This window comes from Acanthisitta chloris, unplaced genomic scaffold, assembly GCF_000695815.1.
Source record: "Acanthisitta chloris isolate BGI_N310 unplaced genomic scaffold, ASM69581v1 scaffold13005, whole genome shotgun sequence".
In the NCBI taxonomy this organism is placed as follows: domain Eukaryota; kingdom Metazoa; phylum Chordata; class Aves; order Passeriformes; family Acanthisittidae; genus Acanthisitta; species Acanthisitta chloris.
The window spans coordinates 1-25,806 of record NW_008673232.1 but is presented as its reverse complement, the minus strand read 5'-3'; the positions used below and the strand labels follow the sequence as shown (position 1 = coordinate 25,806).

The following is a 25,806-nucleotide window of genomic DNA, read 5'->3' as shown; positions in this document are numbered from 1 at the left end:
CCTTAAGTTATGAGATAAAGCTAAGTAATATAATCAGAGCTATGATTCTTTCAACTTAAGATCATCCTGTATCAATCACTATGATCTTTCCTTGTCTTGATTTCACTGATTTATAAAATGAACAGTCAGACCTTAATTTAGCAAGGGAAAATTTTATTATAGATTTTTCAAAGCGTAATGCATATTCAAATTATATTAAAACAAGTCTCTTTACAAACCCAAGTTAGCTGAAAAATAGCAAGGAGGCAGATAAGGTCTCATCTTATTGCCTCTTTTAGCAGTTTGGTCTCACAAAGGCAGCCTCCCAGTCAAAGCTGGAATGCCAACTGAAGAACCAAGCTATTTCAACTCCCTTGAGATTAAGCTTTAATGCCACCTGATTTCTAGGAATCAATAATGAAATCCAATAACTTAAAAACAGAACAAGCAGCAGATGAGGGACATCCCACACTGCAGGAATCACACATTTATCAGTAGAGAAGACCATGATAGTAGTTCCTCAAGAATTAAAATATGTATTTTTCTCAAATTACATCCCCTTATCAACAGTAAGAGCACAAGTTTAGACCTGAACTTACTTAGCTCTAAATTCAAACCAGATTTAATTTTAAAAGTTTTGTATTAAATCTTTTTCTGTCAGTTAACATGACAGTGAAGGTGGCATCTAAGAGTGAGAAAGAGCTACCAACAGTTTAAGACTGATAAAGAAGTCCAGTAATTGCACACTTTGATTCACCAAATGTTATTCTTTTGCTTTGTGAGGCAACAGTACTTGCCTTTTTGAATAGGGTGAAGCCTCTTCATGCTTCCCCCAGCCTTTCCCAAGAGGAGTACTAGCAGTGGCTGCTACTGTGGATTTCAGATTAGCCAGCAAACCTCTCCTGGGTTTCTGTTGTTTTGACTCCTCTACAGAGAAATGCTTTTTCCGTTTGTCAAGTTCTCTTTGCAGGGAAGACACTGTTTCTTCAAGCTCAAGAACACGTTTAGCCCAGTTCTGAAGACCAGTCATTTCTTGATCCTATGAGAATAAGGCTGTGTTAGGTATGTGAACACTCTAAGGTCTCTCATGTACTTAATTTACTGGTTTAGATTATTTTACTATATACCCTTTCACTAAGCACCCTTGTCATTACTGTGCCAAATGGCTATTCAGTACTCATCTGCCCTAAATTACATAAAGGTGATTAAAAAACCAGCACACTACAAGGCCATTCAATCTAGCTAAACACAGAGTCTAAGAAGCTGATGCTAAAACACTTAACCACACTATGCAAGGAACTGATGTTCTAGGAACCAAATAAAGGTGGCTGCCCTGTCTTAACTTGCAATTTCTGAAAGCAAACTGGTCAAATCAAAACTTGTGTAGTCATAAGTCTGCTAACCAGGACTGAACAAATGCTTTGAGTGGGCAGCATACAGTGTTCAGTATGCTCTCTAATCTCTGTGGTTAACAACAAGTCACCTTCCTATGTCTTAGAACCAATTAAGAAACAAAATTGAAGACAAAGAATTTTCAGTCTCTGACTTAGACTAAAAAGCATGCAGAAAGTAATTTGATGTTCACAGGATGTTTTAATGTTCAAACGTTCATCACTAAGAGGTCTTAATACCTGCCTTACTTCATTTGCAGATTACCAGTGAGGTATAGATGCACAGTGTCAAGAGTTTGAAAATTTCATTTTTTTGTTTAGGAATCTAGTTGAGGTCAGATGCTGGCAACTTTAGGAAGTGCCTGCTTTCGAAGGAAAGCCTCCTATTTCAGTATTAAACACTTCACCTGCCATATCTCTTATCCAGCTTGGGCACCACTGACAGGACTGTCAGTATAGCTTTGAAGCTATAGACCCTCAGGCCTTGTCACACCAACGTTTGTGCACTGACACCTTGCTTGCCTTGGCAACAAGCTTCATGACCAGAGTTCTAAGGACTATTTTCTTTGCTTGACGATAGTTCGTGGCATCTTTAGATGAGCAAGATTTGTCAGCACAGAACTAGCCTATAGACTGAGTCTATTGCTTAAACTGAAAAATGAGTCTTGTCTTACAAGATTCACAGTCAAGGAGTGAAACACAAGGGCTCCAAACTCAGAATTCAGGAAGTTAGAGACATAAGTGCTAACATCAAAACAAATTGTTAATCTGAACAGTGATTTTACATGTATAAAGATGCAGAAACATCCAGTACAACTAGAGATATAATCCACAATAAAGTTGTTTTTAAATTGTTGACCAACCTTGAGCATGATTGTGTGCTTCAGCTGACTGTTTTCTTCTGACATTTTTCTGTAGCCTTCATTAGCTTCTATCAGGGTTTCATTTAATTTCTGTATTTTAAGCTTCAGAGATTTTATAAGCTGAAAAGAAAGCACATGCGTGCTGAAGTTAAGACATGTTTTACATTAACTTTGTTTATGACTAGAACAGTGCAAACTGCAAGATCAAAACAATGAAGATGAAGTCTGCTTCGCCCAACCTCCTATGTCCCAACCCATCATTTCAAGTGGGAAAATACAGCTGGAGCGTTCAAAGGCTGAAGCTACTAGATTTACACAGACCTATAAAAGAACAGCAGCACAGGCTAAGCTACTTCTGCAACAGCCTGCTCCATTTCAATAAGGGTAATTAAAAAAAACACTTTTGTCTCATTAACACTATTCATATAAAGAATTGGAGCACAGTCACCACAGAAGACCTCACCGTTCTGAGGAGAATGTTAATGGATTAAGTCATGAGAGGCAAAAGAAACTCTGAACCAGCAAATTTAGTGCTATATCATTACTTCTACAAGGTTGGAAGGAAAATATCTAAATTGCTACAAAAATACAAACCCTTTGCCCATGTTTAATGGCTCAATGGGAAGAAAGAAGTGACTAATTACTCAGAGATGCACTGATCTGTGAGACAAAGCAGCAGAAGGGCATTGACAGAACCAACTGTTTCAAACTGTTCTCACTTCAAATTGTTTTGTGTGGCTAGAAAGTGTTTGAAACACTTTCTAGTCACACAAAACAATCAATAACTGTATACCTATATCAAGCATAAAAGCCAGACTTGAAAATGACAGGCAAATGATGTAAAGCTCTCAAGAACAGGAATGGAAAAATGCCAGGGCCATAACATGAGACATTAAACTCGATAAGGAAAAAGTTGCTTTTGGAGTACACTCTCTCAATAGAAAGGGATTTAAGTTCACTTTCTGTTTACATGGTTTATTAGAACCAGCTGGAACATTTTCTCCAAATCTTACTCCTATTTGGTTTTAGTGAAAGGAGCAAGGCTTGCCTCTTCCCTCCTCCCCATCTTCTTCAAACACGGGAAACTAACTGTAGTATTACAAGAAGTTCACTTTAGATATGCATTTTTAGTCTGTATCTAAAAAAAATTAATATTTGTTTTCCATAACCCAGCCTGAAGCTCATAGTTCCTGCCTCTACATGCTATTCAGAATACAGGGATCTTGTTTGAAGAAGAGAGACATTACCCTTTACTAAAGTTTAAGGGCACAGCAGAGTACACCACTTACAAGAAAGTATTAGTTTAAAGCACTATTTTGACTCTAGATCGAAACTCTTAGCAGACTCTGTAACTGCTCCCCTGTGCAGGAGCAGGCAGCATTTCAGGAAGGAAAGCACTGAGGCCATGGCAGGAACATTTGCAATAAATTCCAACACAAGGCCACATACTTCCTTCCTGCCAACTCACACCACGTTCACCATGAGCTGTTACAGTAGCAGATGTAGACTAAAGCCAGAACACAGCCAATCTCTGGCAAAAGTCATCCACAATTGGGCAACAGCCATTTTTGTAAACTTGATGCCCATTTGCAGGAATCTTCATGCTTTTGTCTACAATGCAGATCTTTTAAGCATTGGATCATGACAGAATTTATGCCCATTATGCCCAGATTTGTTAAATATTAAGCAAGAAAGAGATACCTCTTCTTTCTCTTCACATTGTTTCTGCAATCCTTCATTGGTTCTCTTCATTCTCCTGTCTGTAAGATCTATAGACAAAATAAAGGTTTGCTTGTTTATACCCATTATCAAAAGTTAATTGAACTTTGAATATCCAGATTAGATTCCTACCTAGTTCCATGTTACTTCCAGTAGCTGGGATATGTGGATTTAGACTTCCCAGTGCCAACAGCCTCCTCGACTGTTCATCAAGTTGGCTTTCCAATTGCAATATTTTCCGCTCTCTATCCTAAAAAAAAAAAAAAAAAAAAAAAGGTACAAGGTAGAACTTGTCTACATTTCTGCTTGATCTGATGCACTACTGCACATGCTTCATTTACACCGCACATGCATATGCCACTTTAAAATCATTTCACAGGTGGAAGGTGTGATGGTTATGGTTAGGAAATCACAATAAGGAATAACAGATCACAAGACCTTCTAGGAGGAAGTTACTTTACACAGGAGTCAACTTTTACACAGGAGTCAACTTTTCTGGTCTGAAGATTTTCAAACTATTAAAAGTAACCATATGGCAGAAAGGAAACTTGAGTGCATCTGTGTTAAACACTGTTGCTAGTTAGCTTGCTGAATAAGGAAGAACCTACTTCATAGAACTAGATTTTAATCTTTTTTGGTACCTATCAGATTTCTAGGATGGTATCTCAAACAAGTGTCACAATCAAAAGTTATTCATCTCATTCTGGTCTCTGAAGCTGCTGACTCAGATTTCACATTGTGCTCTCCTTTGTCAACTAAGACTTCTTACATCTTAGAAATTTCACCAGTTTCATATCTGACCTGCTAACAAAATCAAATTTCTTCTTTGAATCTTCCCTTTTGACTGGTGTAAAAAGCAGCTATGAATACAGGCAGCTCTGCTAAAGCTCCACCCCAACAAGGTGTATAACTGGGATTAAACCAGATAAAACCAGAGTCTAAGTGGGGAAAAGAGACAAGTGGAAAGGAGCTGGAAAAACAGAGGCCATTACATAATACAGTGTTCCTTGTCAGCACCTGAAGAGAGATCTGTAAAAGCAGAAACATTTATGTATCGCAATCTACAACAGAAACCCACTTCTCATTTCTTGAAAGGAACCTGCCTGCCCATGGAGTGCAATGTCTTATCGGTGCCAGGACAGGAAAGCGCAGTGAAAAAGCACCTCTGGTGCACACCACAGTTGTTCTATTCTTCCACTACAGACCTTCAGGAAAAAAAGCAAGGCCCACAGGGCTCATCTGCTGCCTGGATACACTTAACCTTCTACACAGAGGTTACAAGACTGAGTTGCACACAGCTAACATGGCTCAGTTGCAAAGGGAATAGCAACTTTATGATGCCAACTCTGAGCGGTTCTAGGTAGAAGTACAATTCAGGAGATTCAGTTCCTTCCAGCATAAAGTTTGATTTCACATCAGTTTCTTATCCCACAATCCCCCCCCCCTTCTAGGCCTTCAGAGCAAAGATCCATTATAATCAAAGTAGCTCCCCAGCCAGACTGCTGTTCACACCATTCATCTAGCTGTTCCAATCGTTGCACTACAGAAGTAAAGATGACTTGGATTTAATTGAGCTGTGCCCTTAAAGATCAGGACGTTTAGGTATGCATTCCAAGCAGTGTTAGACAGAAGACAACTCTATTCTTGTGGTTAGCACTGGCACCAGAACAGCGAGGCTGAACTGATAGTCATTTTTACTGTTGTGTTACATTTAGAATTCCAGACTTATTTTGTAAGGAAAGGCAAAATTTACAGTTAAGAGGCTAGCACATATTTTTTAGTGGCAGTGAAGTCATACCTCAACCTTCTCTTGCTCAGCCAGAAATTCTTCTATGGGAACATAATGGTCTTCAATTTGTTCCATTGCACACATATATGCATGTTTCTTAATGGCCTCTTTATACATTTCAAATTTGCTCTCCAGTTTTTCTTCATAGCTGTCTTTCATATCTTCCAAGCGGTTGCTGAGGACAACACATTAGTTTTATTTCATTTGTTAGCATTCCAGCTATTAAATTTGACTACATATATTAAACTGAAAATATCAAAATTACTCATCAAATAATAAATAGTGAAGTTGAGAGACCAAGAAGTACTTTTCTCCTTTTTAATCTCAGTGATACTACAGACTTGCACTAAAGCATAACTTCTGCTTGGCATGTACCAAAAAACTGCTATAGAAGAACACACACGTAATGTCTGTCAAAAAAGTTAAAAAAAAAAACCCCACCAACATGTAGCAATAGAAATGACTACACCCAATTAGATCTGATATTTGAAGCCTGTTTCCAGGGAGGAGCTTTCACTTCAGGTTTGGGTTTTTTTTCCATTAAAGATAAATGCCAAATTAATTTTGCCTTATTATTTCAATCTATTACACATTACTCCTGTCACAATTTAAAAACATGCCCCATCAGTGACACAGAACATCACCTCAGAGAAAATGCATCAGCTCTGTTTCATGTGTTTGGCCAAAGGCAACCAAACAATTTTAAAGTCAGTGCAGGTGTTAAACCATAGTGTGCTCAGTTGGCAACTTGTTGTTAGCCTCTGTTAACAATTCAAAGAGCAGGAAACTGATTTCAAGAAGACAAGAGTTAAGAGGAAGTGAATTCAGCTTGAACAATCTGGACACACTTTCAAAAAAGATCCCCAAATTAGTAACATCAGTGCAGGCAGTCACAGCAATTTTTAAGATAGTAAACTAAAAATGGTTCCTAAGTCATGCAGAAGAGCTCAAAAGAGATACAATTCAAACTGCCTTAAGCACATGCATGCATAATAACATGACCAAGTGTATGTTTTGGAACAATCACAGACCTCAGTAGGGTACCTGTCAATCTTCCAAGTCTGCTAAAAAGTCATGACAAGTCAGGACAAGTCCCAGTAATTACAAATTAAACACGAGTTCAACAGAAAGTGGCATTACTTTTTCATTGTACATGGGAAAAGGCCAATCTGTACAAGTTTAACGTTCTTTCTTCCCTTTCCATCAGAGGTTTTGAAGCTGTCCAGCCCTAACTTCTCTAAATTATATGAGTATGCATGTCATGCATATACATATATAGGTATGTGTTTATATATACAGAATCCTTTCAGCCTCAAAGAAGACTGCAACAGGACTTGCCTCCAGGCTTCCTCTGTTTCCAGAAGCTGTCGAAACATTGCTTCTGCCATCTCTTTACGTATCTTCACCTCCAGAAGCAGCTTACTTTGCCTTTCTGCAACTAGCCTCTCCTTTAGCTGCTCTGTAGTTTTCAAGAGGTCCTATATATTTAACACATTTCAGTTCAGAAAACAAGCCAGAAACACATATTGATATGCCTGTCAAACAAAACATTCACAGAGGGCAGCCATCCACAGAGGGCATTTTTATAAGCCTGTGTTTCCAGGGGGGCTGCACCAAAGATTAAATAGTTTCAAACATGAATTTCTACTGCAAGGACAACCTTTGTCCATCTTGATGGTTTCTGCTATCAAAAAACTGCACTACTGTTTTGGCATTTAAGTGCTAATAAGGCCTACTTAATTTTACAGTTTATTGATATTAGATTGTATAGCTTTGTTTGTGCTGCATCTTTTTCTGCTGTTCCTAAAAGAGCTCAAGCAACTCAATAATGTTATTTTAAACACACATACTGCTTCTTTACCCTTCTCATTGAGCAATTGGTTGAATTCCAAATTTAGCACTTGAGCTAACTAGAAAGCCACAGTCATCCTTCCACAGCTACACTGAACTAGGCCACTAAGTCTAGGTCTGTCTGACTCTGAGCAGAAGCTTAAACTTCCCATTTGATGCAGCTTCCAGCACAACTCTTATGCTAAAAGATTATAATATCAGAACTAGTAACAGTTGCTTTCTTGGGTACAGTTTTTAAGTAGACATGTATCTACCTCATGACTCAGAATGGTGATATCCACTTCCTCTTCTGCAGAAGTTTCAGCAGTGTCAGGAAAGTCATCTGTAGATGTGTTAGCATCAAAGTGCATGATCAGTTTGCCATCACCTCCAGCTAGCTTGGAGGAAAAATAACCACAATTTTTGGGTAGGATTGTCTGGACAACCTGGAAAATCCAGAGACGATTTATCAATGATTTGTCGATGCCATCACTCTTGCAGATATCAGAATACCAGGAAGAAGTGGCATGAATGCATTGTTGTATTTATATAATATTTAGTGATTACAAGAACATTAATAAAATTTTACGTGCCTTTTAGGAGGGAAAAAAATAAATATGAATATAAGACTTCAGTACTCTAAAAAAGTGAAAATGGAAAGATTATCTAGCAAACTTAGCATGCTTCCTAGAAAGGTGGTTTCTCTGTCCCTAAAATATAAGGGGTTTAGTGTAGTTTCCTGCAAAGTTAATGAAAAGCAGAAAATCCCTAAAACATTTGCTCCTTCCTGAAATACCATGACCAGGATTCAGCAATTCATGCTAGTTACATAAAGATGAAGAACTTATGTCATAGGGCAACATATCAGAGAAGTTTGTCTCTACAGTGCACATTTATAATGAAAGTTGCATCTGAAGAGAATTAGAAAAATCTTCCTCCCTGACACAGTATTAGATGTGCTATTACAGACTTGGAACATGTCAGAACTGAGCCATGGCTCCGAACTTGAAAATTACTATTTCTGCAATGAAATACAGCCTAGCTCACCATCCCACTCCTTGGAAGCAGAAGCTTTCAGGGACCCTGAATGAGGTTAAGGCAAACATCAACCCCAAGACATGAATTTAATAGGAGACTTAAAAATAGAGCTAGCAGAAAAAGCATGTTAGATAGCTGTCCCCACATGCCAAAAGATCAGCCAGTGGAGGAAAAGACTAGCTTGGCTGAAGAGAAGGTTTTGGCTGAAATTCAGGGAGGGAAAAAAAAAAATGGGCAGGTAGCTCAAGAGGACTACAAGGATGTCATGAGGTTATGCAGGAAAAAAAACTAAATTGAAAGGCCAAAGCCCAATGAGAATTTAATCTGGTTACCGCCATGAAAGACACACAAAAAATGTTTTTACAAATCAGCAATAAAATGAGGGCTAAGGATAATCTCCATCCTTTATTGGATGCAGACAGAAACATAGTGACAAAGGATGAGGAAAAGACTGAGGTACTTGATGCCTTCTTTGCCTCAGTCTTTAACAGTACAACCTGTCTGTCCTCAGGGTACCCAGCCCTCTGAGCTGGAAGGCAGAGACAGGGAGCAGAATGAAGCCCCTATAATCAAAGGGGGAATGATCAGCAACCTGCTATGGCACTTAGGCACATTCAAGTCTATGGGGTCAGGTGGGATTCATCCAAGGGAGCCAAGGAGTCTGGAAGAAGAGCTCGCCAAGCCGCTTTGTTATAAATTACTTGAACTTAGCCAAATAGAAGCAATGCAAGTGCAAAATATCTTGTTTAGACTACAAAATAAGAAAGAGGCTTCACCTTTTACTACCACCAGCTGTCTAAGAAGTTGTGAACAACCGTCATCATGTGCAACAGATATATTGTACAATCAGTCACATCTGAAAGTGTCCTGACCACTTTATACACAGAACATCAGCAGTGTAGACCTGAACAGACAGACAGCTAGAGTTATCTTAACTTCTTAGCACCAATAGGTTTGAGGATGGGCAAGACTACTAGAAGCCTTTTAGAGGGAAGCCACATGCAGAATTAATATGATGCATCAGAAGTCCAAATCACATTCAAATCCATACAACCTGATCACCTCACAAATCAATAGTAACAAAAAACCCAACAATGCAGAACAGCAGAAAAAGTAGATGCCCTCTTACCTGTCTGGCTATAGCTGAAAATTTCATTACATGTAGTGTTTCATCATACGTAGAAGCATGCTGATTGATGTTTACAATCATACAAGCTTTGCCTTTCCCACAAAAAAATGGCTGAAACAGACGAGTCAATTTGCTCTCTCTGAATGGAATATAGCTTGGCTTCATCCTCATGGAGAAAAAAAAAGATAATGAAATTGTGAAACAAAGTAAAAATCGTAAACCTGTGGGATACTGTAAGCTTACCTTAATTCTGTTCCTCTCTTTCAGGAAAGAGATCCAGTAGGATGCTCATATTTAAGCATAAGCTATTTCACATCACAGAGCAAGGTCTGTCCTGGATCTCATAAGCTCTTTGACAAAATGAACTATTTAAAAGTAGTACAGTGTCTACATCACAGTTCCCTAGTGTTACAAGCAGACAGGGGAACAGGCCAAAAGCTAAGTACAGCATATCTGTCAGCTGACTGATAAATCTACCTGTATAATTTGAAGGTGAAAGGGAAGAGGACAAAACTGGAGCTCTGTACACAAAATGTACTGCTCATACACACACTAAAAGAACCTTGCTAGTTCACTGCAAATTGCCTTTTTTTTTGTCCTCCACAAACAACAGATTTGGAGAAATAATGTTCTTTTCAGGTACCCCAGTGACATTTGCAATAAAGAAGGCTTACAAGATTCTGTAGATTTCCATTTTTCTCTGACAGTGCAAACTGCTTGCAGAAACATAAAGGGATACTTAGGGTTTCAACCTGAAACTTGGCATTTTGTTTACAGCTTGTCACTTACTTTGGATTTTGATTTTGTTGCAATGCTGCAATGCATTTTCCAAGGATATGAAGAGAATTATTAATATTTCCTGCTTCTTTTAGTCTATCTCCAAAGACATGTGTTTTATTACACCTCTCTGATCCAGCCAGGTCACAGAAAGACAACCTGCATGGAAGAGTTAGCCAGAACACACATATGAACTTGTTTCTAAACAGCATGAAAATAAAACATCACATCTTCTTATTTCTCAGTATGTCTGAATTGCAAATGAGTGATCACAGAGTAAGTTGTACTTCAATGTTGAGTTTTTTCCCAGAAGGCACTAGGCAATTCAGAATAGCAACATTAACCTATCTTCCCAATGTATATAAAGGTCTTTGAATGTGCTGAGTAGATTATCTTAAGAGCAGCAATCTTGTTCAAAGTAGTCTGCTTGTAGCATTCATCTAAAATGTTGTGGGTATTCTTACATAAGGAATTCAATTTGGAAACCCAAATTTTGTTGCAATCCTATAGTAAGTACTTCTGGGCAAGAGCAGATGGATTTCTGCAACAGTTTTGCGTGGTGAGGCACTTTGACAGTCACCTTCACTAGCTCACTGCTGAGAGGATTGCAGGATAGCTGTGGGCTTCAATGCACTACAGTCTGCCTGTTTTGCATACAGAACCATTTGTCCTCTATTGCAAACAATAGACCAGAAATCCTTCCCAGCTCACCTTGGAGATCTTTGCTTGGCTACAGCGATTCTGTGCTACTAAACTCAGGTCACTGAATTGTCTCTCATGGCACAATAGGTGAAAAGGGAAAATTATCCTGGATAACCATGGAATTTCATAACTTTTACATTACATTAAGAAAGCCCTTGAAATAAGGAAGCTCTGTAAGTTGTATGACTTATGAGACTGAACCAGTGTTCACTTATACATACATTATTCCAATAAAATAACACATTTGTAAGACAATAGCCTTTCACACAGCTCAACTAAGTACTGTACATATTGTTAAGGCACATATTACAACTGTGTGAGAGGCTATAACTTTATGTTCTTGATCCTCTTCAGTACAAGATGAAAAGCTTTTTTCTTCCTTAAGCAATGTACAAACTCTGCCATTCACCTAACAGCTGCTGCAAGCTTTGACAGGGGAATACACTAAGACAGGGAAGAGCAAAAAATAGAGATACAGTGATTTCCTCAAGTTATCTTTTCTTAAGAGTATTTTTCACTATAACATCTGACATTTGAAGGTGTTATCTCACAGTGAGGTCTATTTATTACCATATCTGCTCAGCAGACACAAGAGAGAAATCAGTAGGAGCTATGACTGAACTAAAACATTACTTTACTATCTGTCCTCATTTTTCCATATCAAGCTAAATGGACAAATAATCAAAATTTAAAAAAATAAACCAAACCACCCCCCAAAAACCCTATCAAAATGGCTTCAAGCCAGAAGATTAAGTCTTTGTGATTTAGGGGAAGTGACCTAAGTCTAAAGACTTCCCACTGCTCTCGCAGGGTGCACCTACATTAGCTTTTTAGATTAGGAGAACATTTTTTAAGCAAATCATTTGATGATTCCCACTTACTGTTGATCGTGCCATGGAGCAGCCTCAGAGCATGTTGCCTGCATTCTTTTGAGACTAAACACTTGAATTTGCATTCTAGGAGCACATCAAATATGTTGTTGCAAATGTTTAATCCATAAACTCTAATCTGGTCCCAAAGTAGAAAGATACACCAGCATAGCTAGCACTCTGGGTCTTCAGCTCTAACTGCTGCACTCCAGCTTTAGAGATCAGCTTTTATCAGCTAGCTATTTGAATTCTGCTTACCAGAACACTAGTGAGGTGTTGTATAGTACTACTCTGTCACCACCTCCCCATTACATAAGAAAGCATATATATATTTCCTTCAATTTATGTATTATTACTGGCACAGTTTTAACAGGTTCCTCCAGCCAAACCTTAATAGATGGGAAAACTTCTATGCCTGTCCCTGTCAGGCTTCCAGTCTGTTTTATGTGGTCAGTGGAGCTCTGATTTCCTTCTCATCTCTCAGAATTTTTTAATTAAGAAAAAGTTCACCAGCTTAGTGCGCCTAAACTTTATCAACTTTTTCAAAATATTTACATTCTGGTAATCATGTGAAGCATTCACTTACTCTGTAACTCCAAGAACACGTGGCTGAGGCTCATCAGTTAGCTTTAGTAGCCTGATTGAAAATATACTGTGACTGGAATGGAAAGAAGTCCTTTTTAATAACCACAGTTATGAAAATCAAGCAGTCACTGAAGTAAAGTAAAGTCTGTATGCTACAGAAAGATCAGTGCAGAAGAAAGAACAAGAGCTAGTCTACTAATTTACATTACTTACCTTTGCAATGCATTCATTCAGCAGCAAAAAGCAGCAATAAAAGCTGGATTTTGTGACTTTCTGTTTCTTTCCATACAGGAAAGAGAAAAATATCACATGGAACCTACAAGTTGTCTTGGAATAAAAACAAGCCAATTCACTTAAGCCTAGGGATCTGAAGATGAGTACTCAGGTATGCATAGTATACTTAGTATAAAAACTTAAGGCAGCACCTAAACTCAGTAAACCTGAAGAACTGACTTAGTAATAACTGATGGGGGTAAGGGAATAAATTAAGGTTCAAGAGTGCTGTAATTTTGACCTCTTTGATATGCACAGTCATTTGTTCAGTTTTGAAACAACTGTTTGAGAAAGGTTGAATTTGTAGCACTTGAAAATCCAGTTACTCTGGTTTAGATATCAGGCTAGAAAGGCTATGCTATGTGGTCTGAAACCAGAGAAAAATCCCAGACCCAAAAGTGCCCTGGTGTCAGATTATCCACTGAGTCAGGAAACAAAGACAAAAAATTTCTCAGGTACATACGTAAAGCAGTGCTTTACTCCTCAGCAGCAACTCACAATTTGATAGTGAAACTTCTAAAATAAAATTTTTCAGGAGGAAAAAAAAAAAGTAAATACAGGGAGGGGGAAAAATACAGGGAGAAGGAAATAGAGGGGGGAAATAGAGGGGAAACCAGGGGAGGGGAGGGAAATCAAGGGCAGGGAAACAAACACGGGGGGGGGAGCAAATGCAAAAAACCCACCAGCAAAACTCTTGCTTTGTAGAGAAAAAAACCAAAACAGGCTTAGTTCCACTGTGATTATATTAGTTAAAAATAAAACATGGCCCTTCCACACTTACAATGACAAATTATCAAAAGGGCATTAAAATTAGGAAAGCTGGCTTTTTCAACAGTTATTATACCACCTTCTCTATTTCCTCCAGCTCCATCAAAAGCCAGATTCTCCCTGATCTGTCTCCAGAGCTGGGGAAAGCTAGAAGTTTACTCTTGAGACCAAGTTTGCTTGAACACAGTGATCTAAAAGCATCTCGATAATCTAACAGCACTGCAAGACAGCACACCACTTGCTCCTTCCAATATCCCCTACTGACAGGCTCCAAGTTTCCAAGAATTATACTACCAGTAATGAAGAATTATCCAGCTTTTTCTTCAACGTCCTCACCCAGCCATTCTCACTCAGCACTGCTAGCACTTGTCAAGACATATAGCCCTGGTGACACTCAAAAAGAATATGACTTGATCTTTTTGGTTGTCTGAAGACATGAATAGCAGCCCCAGTCCAGCTATTATTAAAGTCATAGTCTCTCCAGTTCTTTCAGAAAGAACTTCACAACAAAAGCAGAATAATCAAGGAAAATATTAAACTATTATTGAAGAGTGATTCATTTCACATGTATTCTAGAGATTCCTTCCTTTCCCTTAAAAGAAGAGGGACAGAGTATGATTATAATTAGAGGAACAAACCTTCTACTCGATTGCTCATTCATTCTAGTACAAGCAAAGCTTCGGTTCTTGTTTCCTATTTTCAGTATTTTGCAGGCCTCTTCAGTGCTCTGAACATTAATCCACTTCAAATCTGTGAAAAGAGGACCTTTACATACAGTTCTGATCAGAGAAATTTTGTGAAACTTCCTAGGCTGTTAGAAACAGTATTATTACCTTTAATATAAGAATTTCCTCCTTGATCCTCACAAATTCTTAAAACTCTGCGCTTTTGAGTTTTTGATACACTTAGTAGGTCATAAACATATTCATTATAAATTTCACAAAAGGAAATCCACACAGATGCTTGTGTTCTTTGGTGCACAGTAGTCCTATAAATGTCAAGTGGAACAAAGTCCGTCTCTGCAAACCCAAAACAGATAAAGAGATCAACAACCAAACAACTCAATTACAGATTTTAATTCAGTATAGAGAATCTTCTAAAAGGATCTAAAGAACCTTCTAAAAGTAGGAGGCTTTGATACGTCTGTGTTGTACAACTAGATACACAGTACTGCCTAACTTTGACTTTGCCAAAGAATGTTCAAACTACGCAGCAGTTCTCTGTAACCAGAATATGCCCCAGTTCTAAGCTATTGCCCCCACTTTACCACAGGCTTCCAGCAGTTTAGGTATTATCTTTGCAGAACTTTGCAGAACTAAGTCTCCCTCTTCCCCTCAAAAGGAGCAAAACTATCAAAATACCTTTACATTGTTACTTTTCTCTAGAGTTGAAACATGAAGAGTTGGTTAAAAACTATATATATTTACTTTGTAGTATAATATAGAGGTTTTTTTTCAATCCATCAATAGTTACCCACTTATATTTCTAAATTTCTATGACTCCCCCCCTCCAAAAGTTTTCCACTTTACCTGGTGAATTAGAGGGATGATTGTTTGAAGCACAGTTGGAAGACTCTGACTTCATAACACAGACATTTGTTGTAGGATTTGAGATGCTCTCTATCTCCTTGAGAAAATAAGAAACCATTATATTCATATGAACAGACTAAGAGAATAGCATAGTTTAAAGTTTAAAAATAACAGTAATTCCAGTATTAGAGTTTTAAATACTGAAGTAGTACTAAGTGTTAGACCACCCTTACTCTGGCAGCAGGTGAAATGTTTTTAACAGACATTTGTTGTAGGATTTGAGATGCTCTCTATCTCCTTGAGAAAATAAGAAACCATTATATTCATATGAACAGACTAAGAGAATAGCATAGTTTAAAGTTTAAAAATAACAGTAATTCCAGTATTAGAGTTTTAAATACTGAAGTAGTACTAAGTGTTAGACCACCCTTACTCTGGCAGCAGGTGAAATGTTTTTAACAACACTGAACTATAAAAATGCTCTTTTTTTTCACAAGAATTATTGCTCACTGCTACTCCCAGCAGCCTGTTTTGATGGCCAATTGCTACTAACATAGACTTAACTTCACAGTCCTGGGAGAAACAAGATTCTCTACACACCAGCCCAGAATGCTTTTCTGAACTACTGGACACATCTGAACAGTAATTCTGAGAAACAAAAGAACTGGAGAAGTAAGTTTCCTTCAGGGTAGTAGAAGTGGGCAGTGGACAGACCAAAGCAGCAGAGATTTTTTATTTGCTTGCTTGTTGCAAATCGCTTTTGAAAAACCACAAAGCTTGTGCCACATCTGTGAGAGCATGAGTCAAACTTAACTTTAAGTGTGGAATGATAACTTCATAAAGGCTTTAAAGATCTGACAAACCAACAGTTGGTTTAATTCAGACTGAATTAAAAGGCCATTAAAAATCCTGTATTGAGAACAGCATAGTTTCTTTAAGTATACGCATTTGCTACATTTCTTTACACCAATAAAATTATTTTAAACCTGCCGAGATTCATCAAAGCACAGGCTTCAACATACCTCTGGCAAAACTAGTATATCAAAGAAACAACTCCCACTATTTAGAGATTCCAACATCTTTCCTTACATACTACCTCCCTCCCTATATTTTGTAACCCCATATAGATTTTTGTTAGGAAAAGAATCATTCACCCTGATTTGCCAGACCCCATTCCTGACAGGTCATCCCACAGTAGAAGAGAACAGATTCAGAGAAGGAAACCTTAACGTTCTGGCTATTCAAATACAATGCTAAGTTTATTATGCATTGACTACTGCTGCTGCTGTTACCCACTTGGTATATTCAAACCAGAAATTTTACAAACAGGAAAGTATGAAGCCATACTTTCAGATCTACCATTTTAAAGATACATAGCATAAAATAAATTACCAAAAAAAAAAAATCATACATGTGACCATTTTGCAAAGACTGCATCGCCTATTAACTTATGTGTCTTGAGCAGTTAGAAGTACAAGCACAGCACAGATACTATTCATTGCTTGTGAAGCACAAGCAGAACTCTAGAGCTGGGTATGAGGCTGACATGTATGGTACCACATCTCTGCATGTCAAAAATGTAATGGAATGTAGAAGACCCAGTACCATAGCACTTGTGCATGTGATAAGCTCTTGTAAAGGTATTGTGACAAGACTGTGTGAATTACCTATGTTGCTATACTGTTCTTCAAACCATAAGAGCAAATACAGGAAAGGGCATGAGGATGACTGCCTGAAAACAAGTGGGAACAGAAGCTGAGATTGTTTGCCAACAACAGAAGCTGACATTTAATATCAGATACAAGGACAGGTGGGAATAGGAATGCAAATAAAGCACCTTTTAATCTAGTAAAAACCAGTATTTACTCCCATAAATAAAACCAGGAGAGGAAAGGAAAGAGGGTGTGCAAGAGTTTTTGCAGCAGTACTGTATACAGAACACCAACAGTAGAACACCAAGTATAAGGGCACTGCAGTAACTCAGAGCAGTTACAACTGAGAGAACGAAAGGAACAGCAAGCTCTTTCTGCATGATATGTAAGCTGAGCCTGGGAAAAGAGCCTACAGAAATCCACGTAAACCAAAACCAAGTCCACCAAAGTGTACCTGCTCTCAGATTACGAGCTTGAGTGAGCATCCAAACAGTGATGCTATTCATCCACAAGCTATCAAGAAGCACAGCTTCAGTGCTGGGGGTCGCTGAGCTATCACCATGGAAGCATTGTAACATGCAAAGAAGGTCTTGTCATGTAATAGTTTTCTGAGGTATTTTTATCTTTCCTTCCTGATGGTAGAGCACTGCTTGCTTTCCACTGCAGCACATCAGCATCTAGACCACCTACTGTAACTAAGCTGTAAGTCAAACTGTGATTTAACAGAAAGGAATATTTGTATAGAGTTATCTTCAAAGTAAGACATTTGACCTCCTGTTCCAGACCTTGAGCTCCTGCTTGTTCCTTTTTCCAAGGCTGTAGTTTCCATAAAGTTTTGTCTACTATCCTACTGACCATCTCAATTTTTCTTTAAGACCCCAATCCCCTGCACATGCACATACTCATACAGACACTTTCAAAATAAATATGCACTCTTTAGCAACTTTTAGATTTTTCCTCAAGATTTAACCAGACTCAGACTAAACAAAGTTTTGCTTTGCAGCGTTTAAATTAAGCAACAGAAGTTAGAGTAGACCTTTACATATGAATTTGATTCATAGAAGGATATTCTTTCAGGGTTAACTGGAATACTTTAACAATGTTAGTATAAACAACCACAGGAAAAAAGAAAGAAAACTCAGTCAAACATTACTTCTGTACTTCCAAGAATTCATTCAGAGCTGCTTTGAATGATAATCAGCTGAGCCCACTTTATTCTGGGATTAAATGCAGTTCACATTAAATATGTTCTGGACAAAAGGAAACAAGTCAGACATCTTGCTACAAGTTGCAATTGGACTTCAAAGTATAGAATAGCCAGGCACACAAGGATGTCCTTTTTCTGGTGAGATAGGTTTCTTACACTGGAAAGAGAAATGACTAGTGTATTCGGTCTAGCTAAGAGGGAGGTCATTTTCACCATAGCAGCACTCACAGTGCTGTGCTTTGCATTGATAGCTAGAAAGGTGCTGAGAACACACCAGTGGTTTTTGCCACTGCTGAGCAGTGCAGGCACAACATCAGCAATGTCTCTACAACATTCTGCCCCCCCATCAGTACACTAGGGGTGGGCAAGATCCTGGGAGGGGACACAATTAGGCCAGCTGACCCAAACTGACCAAAAGGATATTCCATACCATATGACATCAGCTCAGATATAAAAGCTGAAAAAGGAGGAGGGAAGGGAGTGTCATTTGTTATTGTCATCCAGAGCAACCACTACAGGTGCTGAAGCCCTGTTTCCCAGGAAGAGACCAGACTTCACTTGCTGATGGGAAGTAGAGAATAAAACTGGGGTTTTTTTCTTGCCCTTTGCTTTAACACATGCAAACTATTGCTTTAGTAAACTGCCTTATCTCAACCTACAAGTTGTTTTCCACCTTATTTTCTCTCCCCTGTCCAGCTAGGAAGGAGTGGTAAAGAGGTTTGGTGGGCACCTGGTGTCTAACCAAGGTCAACCCACTACAACTAGCTAATAAGAATAGGAGGCTTCCACAGCAAAGACTCCTCTATTCTACCTACAATCTTCAGAGCCCAGAGTTAAAGACACATACTATCCTCTAAAGCAGGATGGAATCCTTTTAGGATGTTCATTTAGTGGTGTCTCACTTCATCTGCTGTCCCAGAAAGTTTCTTTATGAAGTTACAAAAACAACAAAAAAAAAGTCACAGGTCTATAAACTTTTTTATCTGCCTTAAGAGTGTCTTCCACCAGTGGGGAACTCTCTTGCCTCTTCACTGCCCCTGCTAAGACATTGCCATCATCTCTCCTGAGCTAGTAGTGGCATTTGAATGACTGCACACAGATCCATCCTGGGAACCTGACCTAAAAGAAAATTCGCTTCACAAGAAGCACGTTTGAGATAGTTCAGCTCTCAGAGACTTTTCAAGGGCTAGTGGCACCACTGTGCCAAAACTGCTCTCCTACAGAGGGGACTACTTTTTTGTATAGAAACTGAGGCCTTGACTTTGCAATTTTTTTTTGTTTGAACTGTGTGCTGCAGAAAGTTCTTCCAGTTTACCCTGAGCTCCCAAAACAGCCAGTTGTCTTATTATTTCAAAGTTCACCAACTATCCATACTGCAGATTTAGATAAATCTAAAGAATCAACAGTGGAATAGAGATTTTAAAGCCAGTCTCTTAGCCAGGAAGGGTTTAAGAAGTTTCATTCAGTAACAACAATATATATGGTCACTGACCTCTTTTAGTGATGCAAGAATAGCAGTTTTTATGGCTTCTTCCTGTTTAACTTGTGCATCTTCTAGTTTCTTAACATCGTTGCTCAAATATGGTTTAAAGTTCATCTTCAGGTAATGTCTTCCCCTTATGTGGTTAAAAATCACATCAAGTGAACGAGGTAAGATACCAAGATCTTTTGAAGTACCTTAAAAATAACAAAACATTAAATGTAGACACTCATGTAAGCTTCTCATGGGATTTTGACTTGGATTTCACACATGCTTTTTCGGCATATATGTTATACCTTGGATAGTGAAGGTCTTGCCTGCATTTGTAACCCCATAAGTAAACACCAGTCCATTCTCTCCATTAACATATGCTCTTACTATTTCTTTCATTGAGCCTTCGAAAAAATCAGTCTGAGTAGTTTCTGGTCCAAAGACCTTGGAGAAGGGGAAGTAAGGAAAAAAAAAAAGAGTGATAAATGGCAGAAATAAGTTCAATATATCAAAATATTAAGCACTGATTAACAGTTTTTCAGAGCAAGCTGGGTAGGAGGTATCAGCTTAGAACATTTACTGTTGGGTTCTCACAGGATGCCTGCTTCATTTTGAGAGGCACTCAGGCTTACACTCGTTTTTGAATATTTTCCTACTCCCAAAATAGACTGCTGAGAATGCTCCTGAGCACACTGTTCAGTGGATACTCTGCGGGTAATGTACAACTCTCTCCTCACTCCACACCAGTCACCCACAACTGATGAGAAAAATCAGCATTACAATGCTCTAAATGACTCAGTCCCTGGAGCTGTTTATCTTTTGATACTGTAAGAACAGAATTTCTTGCAGTAGGTATCAGTTAAGAAATTACTTTCAGTGCAGAAGGTTTAAGCAATTAGGCTGTTATTCTTTCAAAATTAAGTTCCCAAATACATGCTTACATAAGTCCTTACAAACATAAGATTTCCTGCAACACTTCCCAGAAGAGAGCATCTGCAGGAACAGCAGAACCACAGTAAGTTTGTGCCTAAAAGAAACTTCCATAGCATCTAATCAAAGATAACCATAGATCTGCCAAGGAAGCTTCCTTGTCTCTGTTAATAGGTACCTCCATTGTAATAAAGCTTTCTTGACAGCTTAACAGTAATTAATAAGCTGTCTCTTTTTAAGGCAAGTACTACCACATGTAATTAAAAGAAGAAAAATCATATTGCATGATATAGTACAAAATTCAGCCTTCATTAGTAAAAAAAAACCAAACCCAAACTAAAAATTTGAAACAAGTTTGCCTACCTGAGAAAAGGTAAACTTGTGCACAGCATGGCCAATCCCTCTTTCGCTGTTTTTCATTGCAGAAGACTCTTTGGGTGCATTAAGAATTACTGTTTGGGCATCTTCAATGGTTATGCAACCCTTAAAAAACAGGACAAGGTAAACTAAAACACCACACAAAATTATTCAGGATGAAAGCTATCTGAATAGCAACAAAAAAAGAAAGCCCAAACATGCCAAAATAAAAACAAAAAAACCTAATGTGTCCACCTATTTACCGGAGCTACAAAGAGTTGTAAAATTTACACCTATCACCTTGAGGTACATAACTACAGAGATATCCACTTCCCCTGAAAGCCAGAGTGTGTACAAAGTGAAGGCAATCCTCTAGAGTTTTCCAAGAGGTAAAAGGTTTTTCTAGCATTCCTTCCAGCAACTTAGGGTTTTTTTGGAAACACTTTCTAAACGCTGATACTTTGTGATTGCAACTTGCACAACCCTAGCTATGAAAACAGAACAACATAGAAATCTACTGGTTTTCCACTTTGATAATTTTCAGTGTGAAACAGACTATGATCAGCATTAATAAAATAAGTTTGAAGCATTATCCTTCGATTGATAGTGTTACCAGTAATGAAGGAAACTGAATTAGTTTCAAGTAATTTGATTGCTATTTCTCAATTAAGAAAAGGTAAAATACAATTCCCCAGCACTCACTCACTAATTTAATATAGAATGCAGTGTCACAGGAAATTTTATTTTACACTAGACTGGCTACCAAAAATACAAACCAAACTACCAGTATAGCTTAACGATGCACCAGCTGCAAGGATGGATTGTAACTAAATCTGGCATTTCTATTCAGAGACTGCTCAGAGCTGGTAAGACTAATAACCCATGTGTAGGCATGTACATAGGAGGTGCTGCTCTTCCTAGGAGTCTCAGTTAACAAGTCTGTTTATTAACTGGTATAGAAGCTCTGTACTAGTAATTAACTGGTAGAGACCTCACAGCATTCCACAACTCCCTCATGAGGGGAAGTGGAAGGGCAAGCACCGATCTCTTCTCTCTGGTGACCTGTGACAGGACTTGAGGGAAGGGCACAAAGCTGTGTTGGGGAGGTTTAGGTTAGATATAGAAAAAGGTTCTTCTCCCAGAGGGTGGTTGGGCACTGGAACAAGCTCCCCAGGGAAATGGTCACAGTTCCAAGCCTGACAGAGTTTGAGAAGTATTTGGACAACACTGCCAGGAACATAGTGTGATTCTTGAGGATGTCCTGCGCAGGGCCAGGAGTTGGACTTTGATGATTCTTGGGGGTCCCTTCCAACTCAAGATATTCTGTGATCCTGTGAAGCTCTAAGAAGCTGCTTCCTGAATTTAGACCAATCACTTGCTCACTGTGCCAGGCTCAAAATCCATATAGTCTTTAACATTCCTTCCACACCATCAGGAACAGAAATGCAGGTTGGATGAACTAAACCCTAGAGAGCTACAGAACAATCCAATATCTGCAATATGTGCCATCAGCTGCCTCATAGAAGCTAATGAATGGCCTTGAAGTAGCCAGACCTGCAGAGATGGAAGCCAGCTGGTAGCACATCGCTCTATTTGTCTCCCCCAGCTCACCCTGCAGGCAAGCTGGCAGGAGCTGGACCATGTCTGGCACTGTACACATCCTTCATATCCAAAAAACACAACTTCCTGCTCTCCCACAGGTGACTCTGGAGAGTCACTGGCAATTGTATCGAGAGTACAGAATTTCATCCAGCCCTTTAAAGCTTTACTGCCATAAATCATTATCTCTATAAGCAACAATGGATCAGTTAACCTACTAATTGCCTGTTTAAAGCATCAGTCTACAGAGATAAGAAATAGGTCTTGGGTTCTAACTTTTTCTTTTCCTGCTACATATTTGGAACAAAGATGCTTTCCTGAAAATTAAGCATGGAGGAAAAGAAATTTTAAAAAAAACCAATTAAATTTATCTGATTGATTTAAAGATAGTAAGGAGGGGTTGTTTGATGGCTTTGTGGGTGTTTTTTCCATTTGTTATCAAGCATTTTCCTCCTGGATTCAGGTGATAGTAACAAAAGTAGAAAACATAGAAGATGTTGAAGATCTTTCAGTCATTCTGTTTTTGGAGGCTGAAAAAAAAGCTTCCATCCCATGCAAATAGGTTATACAACTAATATGTTGGAATTCGAACTATTGCAGCATGAACCACATGAGTAGCTATAAAAAAAAATCTAGTATGAACTTCAATGCTAACGTTTTTCATCCCTGCTTTTCAGAACACGTAGTTTCTCTAATGGTCAGGAGGTCAGAAATGTCTCGCTCCAAAGAGGAATGAGATAAACAACTCGTAAAACAATTTGGGTTTGTAAATCAATTTACCTTTACAGCCAGGTCAGACTGCAGAATTTACCAAACTGGAAGCACTGTGGCGGTACGTACTACCGCCCAAGGAAAGGCAAATGGAAGTTGACAGGGAAAACAAAGTAATACAAGCAAAAACAATACAAAAATTCCAACTCTGGTAGAACAAATGCAAGAATATATTTTTATAAAGCTAATCGCAAGAAGTAAATCAGAACTACTATTAAATCCTTCTTCAAACAGGTCAGGAACAAGAGGCCTAGCAGAGACCCCGTGAGGACCAGCAACCACAAGGGCTGAGAGATACACTTCAGAGACTTTGTCCTCCAAAGATATCTGGATGAATTCTTTGCACTAGTGTCCACAGTGAGGGTGAAGGGAAGTTTTTTTGCCTGTTTGTGTGTGCACATATGTGTAAAGCACTGAAGCATCTGAACCTGACAGCATAAATGGTAGAGGTTATAGAAGAATTTGACAGTTTGAGCAGCAAGGCACCAGGATGATGTAGTAGAATACTGAAGCATTGCAAAGAAATTAGAGGGTCAGAGACCCAAATTGCTCCTAGAATTGCATAATCTCTTCCATGAAACTCCTGTTTCTTGAGCACTGTACAGAGTGAAGAGCGACACCAATTTTTAAATAACATACCCAGTGGAATTTCGCAGAGCTACAGGTGCACGTCTGTACCACACAAACTAGTAAAAACTGTGGTTGAAAAAATAATCACATTTATCCAAGTGTCCACTAATTCGATTTGGAAGCACTACAAGGCCTTTGTAAATGAAACTTACACCTTACAATGCTACATGCTCTTCGGGGAGAAGAAAAGCATAATTCCTAATTCTACGACTAACCTGAGATTCATGGCTTTCGAGATCTGCTGTAGAAAAGGGTCTCACTCTCAAGAAAACTCTCAAAGGCTGATAAACCTATTCATTAAAAAAAAAAAAAGACACAAAACAGTTATAATTGCCACTTTTTAGACAGAACACCCCCAAATCACATCAGCATATGTATTTGATGCAGTATTTTCTATTTCATTGCCTTACTTTTTCCTTCCTTGAGAAGTTCAGACTAGGCTTTCATTTGATTCTTTACCTCCTACTGTACTTAAGTAACCCCATTTTTTGTGTGCCCCCTCTCTACCCTCCCTTAGTGTTCTTTCATGTCTAAACCAGTATTTTGATTTTCAAAGAGCACAGTACCAGAGCCACAAACTGCACTGCTTCCACCTTCTGGTCTCCCTCTGTACTGATACAAGCTGCACTTTGTTACAGCTGCTACATAGTACTGCACTTTCACTTTGTAGGGAGCACGTTCAATTAACAGATTGACCCATTCTTAGCCTCAAGAGACTGCTTCCTTCCCACCACCCAGGCACCAGCCCCTCAGCTTCCCTCACAGTAACAACCATGAACCTGTTCTCAGTTGCTAAAGTGGACTTTTCCATCCCCTGGCCATTATACAAAGGTCTCCCTACCCAGATAAAGCAGTAATAGCAGGATGGTTTTTAGAATGATCCCAGCATTCCTTCCTTTCTTACTAGGCTTCAAAGTCTTTACTTCAGTAACTTCTCATTCAGCAGAGGGATTTACTGGAGTTCTCTAAAGCCCTCCCATGACCAGCATGCCAGTAATCATACAAAATTAAGTCACCTGAGGGAAGTCAATTAGGACACCTGCCACTCTAAAAAAGCAGAGATGACTATACTATCTTCTGCTGAAATGCAACACATCATAGGTTTTTGTTTCCAAGCACCTAACAGGCTTTCAACAAGGATCCATACCCTTTTTTAGCTTACTAAATGGAACAGTAGAGTCTCACTACATTCAAAGTGTAATTACTGAAGCGCTTTACTTCTTTCTCAAAAGCTTAGTGTTTTATCACAGCATTGACCATCTGCATTTGGTACCGGTTCTGATCTCTGTGTAAGCAATAAGAAAACAGGACAGACACATTTCAGGGGCAGAGGAGCACAGCAGTTCTTACCAAAGAAGTATCTGTCAGACTTAAAGCTCAAAAAGAAAAGACCAGCATCACCAGCAGACAATTTATAAAACCAATCCACACCTGCTGTTCCTCTGCAATAGGCAATAGTGTTGATTCCAAGGGTGAAGGTCTACCCTCCACATTCAGAAATGAAACTGATTCCAACACATCAGTTACTTCTCCAGAAACATAGTTTCCCCCCTTATCTTCCATTGTTCTGTCTGAAGGAACTTGTAAGGAAAAAAAATAGATAAGTGCATCATATTCTCAGAGAGCAGGCAAAAATATATGTGGAGAGAAGCAAAGGATGAGGGCAGCTTGCACATAAACAAGCACTTATTAAGAAGATAAGATCATCCAAAGTTTGGGACTATGAAGGAACTTTAAGAAAATCTACTGACAGGTTATACTAGGAAAACCACAAGGCAAAGCACATCAGCACCCTCGGCTAGGCGCTCCGCTCAGCCACCTGGCGCTACCCCCTCACTCCTGAAAGGCTCAGCACTCCCCACGCCCCTGGGACTCCTCAACCATCCCCACTCCTCCAGACCACCGCGCCGCATCCCAGCGCCAGGAGAGACCGGGAGCGGCCGCGCCG

At 38.9% G+C, this 25,806-nt stretch overlaps 1 protein-coding gene across 1 annotated transcript; it reads right to left on the bottom strand.

Annotated features, from left to right (window-relative positions):
- Positions 1 to 742: 742 nt before the first annotated feature.
- LOC103802395 (kinesin-like protein KIF20A) lies at positions 743 to 25,421 on the bottom strand. The gene is made up of 18 exons (XM_009074863.1): positions 25,350 to 25,421; positions 24,074 to 24,148; positions 20,865 to 20,984; positions 19,877 to 20,015; positions 19,593 to 19,777; positions 15,237 to 15,338; positions 14,546 to 14,729; positions 14,351 to 14,462; positions 12,673 to 12,744; positions 10,528 to 10,674; positions 9,739 to 9,904; positions 7,847 to 8,017; positions 7,080 to 7,219; positions 5,751 to 5,916; positions 4,085 to 4,202; positions 3,935 to 4,002; positions 2,234 to 2,353; positions 743 to 1,018 (listed from the first exon to the last, which is right to left on the bottom strand). The coding sequence occupies exons 1-18, from the start codon at positions 25,419 to 25,421 to the stop codon at positions 743 to 745; spliced, it is 2,433 nt and encodes an 810-aa protein (XP_009073111.1).
- Positions 25,422 to 25,806: the final 385 nt, after the last annotated feature.